This window comes from Mus caroli, chromosome 6, assembly GCF_900094665.2.
Source record: "Mus caroli chromosome 6, CAROLI_EIJ_v1.1, whole genome shotgun sequence".
NCBI lineage: Eukaryota > Metazoa > Chordata > Mammalia > Rodentia > Muridae > Mus > Mus caroli.
The window spans coordinates 67792405-67801618 of NC_034575.1; the positions used below are offsets into that span (position 1 = coordinate 67792405).

At 44.4% G+C, this 9214-nt stretch overlaps 1 protein-coding gene across 2 annotated transcripts in view; it reads left to right on the forward strand.

Annotated features, from left to right (window-relative positions):
• Positions 1-6639, forward strand: part of Eif2ak3 (eukaryotic translation initiation factor 2 alpha kinase 3) — a 59475-nt gene extending 52836 nt beyond the window's left edge. For both annotated transcript variants that reach the window (XM_021164677.2, XM_021164678.2), the window contains exons 15-17: positions 2340-2441; positions 3533-3595; positions 5462-6639. In XM_021164677.2, coding sequence (XP_021020336.1) covers positions 2340-2441; positions 3533-3595; positions 5462-5662 — 366 coding nt within the window. In that variant the 3' untranslated portion in view covers positions 5663-6639. The remainder of the gene's footprint in view (positions 1-2339; positions 2442-3532; positions 3596-5461) is intronic.
• Positions 6640-9214: the final 2575 nt, after the last annotated feature.

Consider the following 9214-nt stretch of genomic DNA (forward strand, 5'->3'; position numbering starts at 1 on the left):
GCAGAGGCAGGCGGATTTCTGAGTTCGAGGCCAGCCTGGTCTACAAAGTGAGTTCCAGGATGGCCAGGGCTACACAGAGAAGCCCTGTCTCGGGGAAAAAAAATTGATTCAAACCATTATTTTCCTTGAAAACTACTTCTAACTACATTATGCAGTGCATAGTGATTAAAATACAACTAGAATTACCATTTTCCCAACCCCATCTCAAACCAAGGATCTGCAGTCTCAACTCTTTTTTTTTTTTTTTTCCAAGACAGGGTTACTCTGTGTAGCCCTGGCCGTCCTGGAACTCTCTTTGTAGACCAGGCTGGCCTCGAACTCACAGATATCTAGCTGCCTCTGCCTCCTGAGTGCTGGGATTAAAGGTGTGTGCTAGCGCTTGCTTTCACTTTTAACAAAGTTCACCTTTTTTGGGCCTTCAGGTGTAATTGGTGCCAGGCATACTCTAGCTACTGCCCGCCCTGCGGCCCTCTGGTGGGATACGCAATGAACTCTCTTCAAAGCTCAATAAAAGGCATCTTCAAGTAGCTCAGTCTCCACAAATTCACACAATCAAAATAAATATGTGGGGGTTGGAGAGATGGCTTAGCCATTGAGAGCACTGGCTACTCTTCCAAAGGACCCCGGTTCAATTCCCAGCATCGCCATGGCAGCTTACAGCTATAACTCCAATTCCAGGGTATCTGACACAGACACACATGCAGGCAAAACACCAATGAACATAAAATAAAAATCCAAAAACTTTCAAGTCTCAATTTTTACAATCCAGTAACATGTTAATAATTCTTTCTCCTTATATATTAATCTTTCCTCTTTAAAAGGAATGTGAAAATATAGGAATATATAATAAAGAAAAAGGCATTTACCAAAAATAAGTATAAAATTTCCAGCTGTGTACATGCATGCACACATATCTTATATGTAAATATATCTTTTAATATTATATATAAATTGTTGGAAACTAAAGTTGGAATTTTGTTTCATAGTTTTCGATCAGTATTCACATATGACCATGCATGAGTTCTTGGACATCCTCAGACAGATGTGAAACATACATGCAGTTCAGATTGCTCAATGTTTGTTTTGAACACTAAAGTTAATGTCAGTTTTGCTGGGAGGCCAGTCACTTGGATAATTGGCCCAGCATCTCTGTTACATCTTCATTGACTCTGCCATGGACATGATTCCATTAATTCAACTGTGAATGAGTCAGTTTACATTCCCCAAATATTGTATGAGGGTATCTTTTTTCCCCTGTACCTCTGTTGCCAATGTCCTTGGACATTTTCTTTGAAGGCTTCCCAAGCCACAGAGGGAGGGGAGGGGTGGCAGGCAAGGGACAGTGCTATAGGTTGCAATGATCACTTTAGATCATAGCATGGTGGGTGCAGAGCTGATACAGTCAGTGGAACTTTGCACCTGCTATTTTGTGAGCAGAAGCCAGCCTGCATAGAAGGAACCAAAGAGGCAGATAGCTAGAATGGTGTGGAGGAGAGGGGGGTGATGGCCTCTGTCCTGACCGCTGCTCTACCGCCTAGTACCTGTTTCCCCTCCCCCTCCCCTCTCCCTGGTACAGCAGTTCTGAGGTGAGCCGGTTCCAGGGCTGTTTACCTGTAGTCAAGTAACTGGCCTAAGGAAATGTTCATAAATAAAAGGGCTCTCCCAGGGCTCCAGGAGTTCGCTTTGCATTTGAATGGGGCTTTCCTTAATAGAGCAGACCAGATGTGATTCTTTGCCCAGTGGTATCAGGTATTTATTGAGGGCCTGCTCTGTACTTAGCCCAGTGCTGAATGATGGGAAAGGAACACAAAAGCAGCAGGTCTCTTCCCTGCCAGGACTGGGAAGGCACAAAAAATATGCACATGAAAAATAGGGCTGTGCATGCAGAGCAGTCTGCAATTAAGTGCGTAATGAAGGTTTCCCGGTTGATTAGCGGCTTGCAGTAATGACCGACTTCAGGACTCCGGTGATTAGAAATGAGATTGGCTTCAGATAGTGTCGCTTTGAAAAGCTTCACCTCAGGGGGCCTGAGCGGCCCTTACAGACTCCAGAGCACCAGGCTCCGAGTTTCTGCCGTTGGTGCTGATGCATATCTCTCTGGAGCCTTACCTGGGCTTTCCCTCTGTGATGCTGAGTGCTGTAATTACACCTGCCCACAGCGAAAGAGGGCAGGAGAGGGACTTAGAGATTAACTCTTTGCTCATACCCAGAGGTAACTGAATCAGCTCAGGGCCAGTGATGCTGCGTAGGAACTGAGCCATCTCTGTGTGAATGCTGTAATGATATGCTCCCTCTGGGGCAATTTTTTTTTTTTTTTACATATCTTTATGTTATTTCAGATTCATGGAAACAACTACTCCCATAAAGTGGACATCTTCTCTTTAGGCTTGATTCTGTTTGAACTCCTTTATCCATTCAGCACCCAGATGGAACGAGTCCGGGTAAGTGCATCTCAGGCACCCAAGAGGACGGGCGGAGGGGATTACTTACAATTTACAAGAGTTTTTAGGTGGCTACAGTTCTTCTTTTTTAAACTTTTAACTACGCATGTGTGTGCATGCGGTTGTGTGAGAGTGCAGGTATCCCCTGATGTTGGAGGCTTCAGATGCCCCTGGAGTGGACTTGCATGCAGTTCTAAGCTACACAGCTGAACTCTCCAGTGCCATTAAGTTTATTCTTGATGCCATTAGACAGTTAAACTAGGAGCAAAAGGGACCCAGTGAGCAACAGGGTTATTCTAGATGTTCTGTTGGCATCAGTTCATCATCACCTTAACAGTAGTTTGCATTTGGCAACTTTGTGACCACGGCAAAGCCAGAGGGAGCTGGGAGAGTAACGTGAGTGAGGGCAGGAAATAGTGCCAGTTGGATGGAGGAAACCCTGTGGAGGACAAGTGGTCATGCAGTCACAGACAGATGCTGGCAGATGGCACACGGCTAGGTTTTCCAAACATCATGACCGTAAGTTTTCAGACAGTACTAGTTGGGTATGGTAGTGCAACCTTTAATGCCAGCACTTGGGAGGCGAAGACAGGGCAGATCTCTGTGTGTTGGAGGCTGGCTTGGTAAACAGAGCAAGTTCCAAGCCAGTCAAGGCTACCAGCTACCAAGTGAGCTCTGTCTAAACAAAATAAGAGATCCATCCACTCAAGTAAAGAATCAAGAATTAAATTAATCAGTTCATCAAAGACACTGGGAAGAAAGTGAAAAGTCTGGGGCTAGAGAGAAGGCACAGTGCTTGAAAGCCCTTGCTGTTCTTTCAGAGGACAGGAGTTCAGTTCCCAACACCTACATATGGCAAGCAGTTCACAGTTGCTTGTACTCCAGGGACTAATACCTGAGCTGCCTGGGTGCACATGCATACACACACAGGCACGAGCACACATACAATGCACATAGGCACATTAATAAAAATAAGGAAAGGGAAAAGACAGGCTGCAGTGTTGTCAGTGTGCTTGTCTAGCACGTGTGAGACGTGGACATACGACAAAATAAAGTGAAAAGATTAACTTTCTGTCTTCCTTTCTTTCTAGATTTTAACTGATGTCAGAAATCTCAAGTTTCCGCTACTGTTCACTCAGAAATATCCCCAAGAGGTATGGATAATTTTTAGCTCTTTCTCTAAAATCATCATAGTAAGTGCTTAAATTGTTCTTTTTTTTTTTTTGGTTTTTCGAGACAGGGTTTCTCTGTATAGCCCTGGCTGTCCTGGAACTCACTTTGTAGACCAGGCTGGCCTCGAACTCAGAAATCCTCCTGCCTCTGCCTCCCAAGCTTAAATTGTTCTTAAGACACCCTGAAACACAAAGGGTCCTTAGCAGTCAATTGATCAGCTTCGCCTTTTCAGGTGAGACACCCAACATTCTAGATCAATGGCTGGCAACCCCTTTAGACCTAAACAGTTTCACAGGGGTTGACTAAGATCATTAGAAAACACAGGTATTTATATTATGATTCATAACTGTAGCATAATTAAAGTTATAAAGTAGCAACAAAATGACTTTATGGATGGGGGTTGCCACAAGAAGGCTGAGAGCACTGATCTAGGAGACCAGGTTGTTAGGACTGCCCTGAACCCAGTGGCCTGCAGAGGTCAGGCTGCACTGCCACCTTCCCTGAGGCTGACTTCATACAGCCCCTCACAGGAGCAGTCTATGTTAACTCCGTGCTGGGATTTGGTCTGAGAGCTCTAAAAATGGCTTATTCTTAAACAGAGGGAGGCTCCAGTTGCTCTTCAGGCCACACAGGAAGTGGTGTAGGAGATTAGTAGAAGATTAAGCTGGTCCTCAGGTTAAAAATACATTGTAACATCAGGTTAAAAATACATTGTAACATCATTTCTCTTTGTAACTTATTTCCTATAGTGTGTGTGGGTCCACAAGCTTATCACTTTAATGTTTACACATTGATAAATCTTGGCTTTAAAAATGCTTTATTGAGATTATTTCATGTGTATTTGTAAAATGAATCTACATTTAAAATCAGGTGACATCTATGCCTCGGGGATGTGATTCTAAAACCTTTCATTATAAAAGGCTTTTTACACCCAGATAGCCTCTGTACATTTGCAGCAAAGCTAACAGGCTAAATTCAGCCTGCTGCCTATTTGTAAATTAATTTATTTATTAATTTATTGATTATAGGGGGCATGTGTGTGTATGTATGTAAGTGTGCACCATGGTACATATATGGAAGTTTAAGGGGTATAGTTCTCTCTATCATATGGGGCCTAAGATGCCGACTCAGGTCATCAAGCTGGCAGCAAGGACCATGGAAGTGGCTCAGTGGGTAAGAACGCTTGTTGAGGACCCAAGTTTGCATCCCTAACACACACACACAAAGGTGGTCATGCCTGCACACAGATTATTTAGCAGTGTAGAAGGCAGAGACAGGAGGACCACTAGGACTTGTTGGCTGCGAGCTGAGTTCCAGGTTCAGAGAGAGAATTAGGAATAAGGTGGAGAGACAGCAGGGCACCTGCTCCTCCCCCGGTCTCTGCAGGGCCTCACAGGCACACATGCGTATACCACCTATACATGCACATGCTTGCGTGCACACACACACACACACACACACATGATAATAGAGCTCAGCCATGCTCTTTCCTGCCATTCTCTATGGCTGCTGTGGGCCTTCTGTGAAAGCTGTTTAATCAGATGTGCTTCACACACTAAAACAGTTACGCAGAAGTTTGGCTGCAACTGAGGGTGTAAATAAAGACCGTTTATACCTACCTACCACGTGAAGAGAGCCCTGTGTTCCAGCTCCTTTACTGAGGAGGTGGGAGGGCAGAGAGAGAGAGAATATATATGTGTGTATTCATGTGCACACATGTACTCAGTGAATACATGTGCCCAAATGAGTGTGTGTATGCATATACATCTATTATTTTCCAAGACTTAAAGGACTGCTTAACAATCTAAATCTAGAGCTTTTAACACAAAACCATTTTTATGTTTCAGCATATGATGGTTCAAGACATGCTCTCTCCGTCCCCCACGGAGCGGCCTGAAGCCACAGACATCATTGAAAATGCTATATTTGAGAACTTGGAGTTTCCCGGGAAAACGGTTCTGAGACAGCGGTCCCGCTCCATGAGTTCACCCGGAACAAAACATTCCAGACAGCCCAGCTGCTCGTACAGCCCACTGCCTGGCAACTAGCCCTCAGCTAGGCCAGCAACCCTTGAAGGTGGCAGAGCAGGCACCTTGAGGAACGTGGCTCTCCACAGCGGTGGACTCAGATTTTATGCTTTGATCAGTTTGACTCGGGACCAATTTTTCTAAGTCAGACTGGATCACGGGCCTAACCCAGTTTGATCTTAACTGAACATCAAGGAAAGGGCTATCTATGTAAAAGACATATGGACTTGTTGCTTGTCGGTGTCCCAAGACAAGCTGGTCAGTTTAGAACCTTCACTTTTCACCAGGAGGTAGAAGAGATCCTCAAATGGTCTGAACTGGCAATGTCTTTAAAGCACAAAAGTGTAAAAGACCCTCTCACATGGGAACCATATGTTCTAGAAACGAGCTTTCTAGAGATACAAGGGTGACTTTGGAAGTGGTTGTTATAAGGCTGACTTCATTTTTGTCCCTGGTGAGCATTGACCCATCTGCACTATTTTGCAAGGCACATAGCACAAGCTGGGTCGCCATTTATGTCGGTAGTGTCATAGTCTGCAGCAGTGAATAGCATCATTCTTCAGGTGGTCTAGGGAGAGCAAAGAGCTTTTTTGTACTTTTTACCTCCAATAATGGGAAAATGGAGCTTTTAGGTATTGGTCAAAAGATCTGATTTGAGAGTTTTGGTGTTTTTTTTTTTTAAAAAAGTGCAGTAGGAAATGGATTATCTATTACAACTAACTTCTTCAATTATGGAATTTTTATCCTAGTAGAACCCTATCTTAAATGTAATACTACAAGTGGGTACATTCCCCCAAACTGATTATAGATAAGTTTAATCATCTCAACTTGCTAACATGTTTTCATTTTTCCTGTAAATACGTTTATTTTTTATTTATAAAAATTCTGAAATCAATCCATTTGGGTTGGTGGTGTACAGAACGCACGTAAGTGTGATGACTATTATGACTTCTTTCAAGTCTAAATGATTTAATAAAAAAATTTTAAATTATACTAAATAGTTGACTCTTATTTTAGAAAGTTTTTTTCTTTGGGGGAGGTTTGTTTGTTTTGTCATCCTGGCACTCCGCCTCATTTACCAGACTGCCTCAGACTGAAGGATCTGCCTGCATTTGCCTCCCTAGTGTTGTGATGAAAGGTGTGTACCAGCATGGCCTGACTTTAGAAAGTTTTTAAAGGATGGTCTTCTAACTTACAAAATGGGGTCATAGAACTCTGAAAAGGCTATACCCCTTACTCTCAAGTCAAGGTATTCCTTGTTTTTTTATGTTTTTTATTTTTACATATGTGTCTGTGTGTTTATCTGCCATATGTGCACAGGTAGGTACCAGCGGTGGCTAGAGGAGAGGACATCAGGTCCCCTGGAGCTGGTTGTAAACAGCTGATGTGGGTGCTGGGAACCAAACTCGGGTCCTTTGAAAGAGCAGCAAATGCTCTTAACTGCTGAGCTCTGTATCCTACACCGCTTTGACTCCAGGAGATATCTGGATTCGCTAATGGAAGACACAGATGCCCTCTGATTATATATTTTATCTTTGTTGCCCTTGCTCCTTCTGGGTAGTTCTCTAGTCTTTGCTGCCCAAGATGCTTCTGAGCAGCCCTTCCGGGGGCCACATTCCTTCTCACCTACATTTCGGATGATTTTCCTTCTCCAGATCAAAATCTGATCCATCTACATCTGAATCACGGCACTTCTCTGTCTCCTTTTTTCCAGTTCCTAGCCTGTGCAAATCTAAAGGTCCCGGCCCCATCTCCCTCTGCCCAGCCATTGGCTATTAAGCAATTCCTTATTACCAATCAGAGCCAGCTGGGGGCAGACTTCCTTTTGCCTACTTGTGGGGGGCACTGCAAACGGGCCTCTTGGGTAACAAAACTAGTAAGAGAACACCAGCCACTACAGAGCTCTCTTTCCAGCTCCATGAAAACTTACTCGTAAACTTATCCAAGGCAAGTTCACAAGATTCACAATCAGTGATAGCTTCTGGGCCCCACCCCATGCCAAGGACTGGGAATACAGAGGACCATGCCCCAAAGTGAAAGATCACAGAAAAACGAAAGATGATATTGCTAGTTAGGTCCATCAGCGTAGCCCTAAGGGGCCTAATTCTCAACTATGCCTGTCTTACTTTTCCTTTTCCTGTTGCTGAGATATATACTTCTTGAAATACTCAAGACTAAAGCAAACTCCAAGAAGTAAGGAGAAACTGGCTCACAGTCCCAAGGAGCAATCCACCATAGTGGTGAAATCAAGTCATCGGGAGTGTGCGATAGCTGGTCCCATCACGTCCACATCAGAAAGCAGAGAGGGATACATGGGTGCTGGGGCCCAGCTTGCCTCTGTTATGCCCACCATGAAGTGAGAAGTTATGCTTGATCACACTCTCTGCCATGGTGTTCTATCCACAGCAATGGGACTAAGTGACTACAGACCAACATCATGAGGCAAATCGCGCCCCTTTTATGTTTCTCAGGTACTTTGTCACAATGAAAAAAAGGCTGTGCTTCCCATCTTACAAACAGTTCAGTCTCCACACAGTCAGGAGCAGCTTGCGACATGAGAAAATGCTTGCAAGGTGTCCGGATCATATTAGACTCACACCTAACGGCAGGCAGGCCTGCTCAAGGTTCCCCTGGCTCCTGGGAAGCCTGACCCAGCTGTTGCTTCCTATTCTGTTTTCATGCGAGTCAGGGACCTAGTTTGTTTCTTCCCGGTCTACTCCACGCATGTCCTTGATCCTCACAACAACTGGGAACTAGTTATCAAAAGCACAGTGACCACCATCCTACTCATGGCCAAACTCCCATGCAGAAAGGTCTCATGATTTACCCAAGATCATAAAACCAGGGCAGGCCCGGATCAAAACCCAGACATTCTGATTTCCAGTCAGCAATTTGTCCACTCTCTTGTTCTAAATTGTCTGTGGTTACAAATTCTCACCTGTTATAATCAGGCCTTGTGTCATTTTAATCCTGGTATGCCTTTGCTGAACACCTTCGGAGTCCAAGAGTGGGACAGTTGAGGAAACAGACCAGCAACACTTAGTGGGTTCACAATGGTGGCCAGAAGTAGTCTAGAGGTGGAGCCCTCTGACTCCAGATTCTCTCTCACTTAAAGCACAATTGCTTTCCAGACAGAGGTAGACACCCAGACATACACATGGGAATACAGAGAGAGAGACAGAGAGAGAGGGGGACAGAGAGAACAAGCAATTTAGCTCTTTGCACTAATGACTAGGCTTAAGTCAGTCTGCAGATTAACTATCACGGGTCAGCTATCTCTGTTAGTCACTGAGGTCTCCAAAGGGAAGGCCTTCCTTACCACCACCCTGCAGTACTGCATGGAGTAGTCTTGGCTGCATACATAGTAAAGATTGTAGTGTGAAGTTTTAGCTATACTGCTTTGACTCCCAGTGGGTTGCACTCACACACAGGAGCTATCTGGATTTGAGAATGGCGGACACACACACACACGCCAGTTAATTTTAAAATGCCTTGGCTACCTCAAAGGTTGGGCACTCCTAAACCTTCCCCTGCTACCCCAGGAAGAGTTACCACTGAGGTCTGGACATTAGT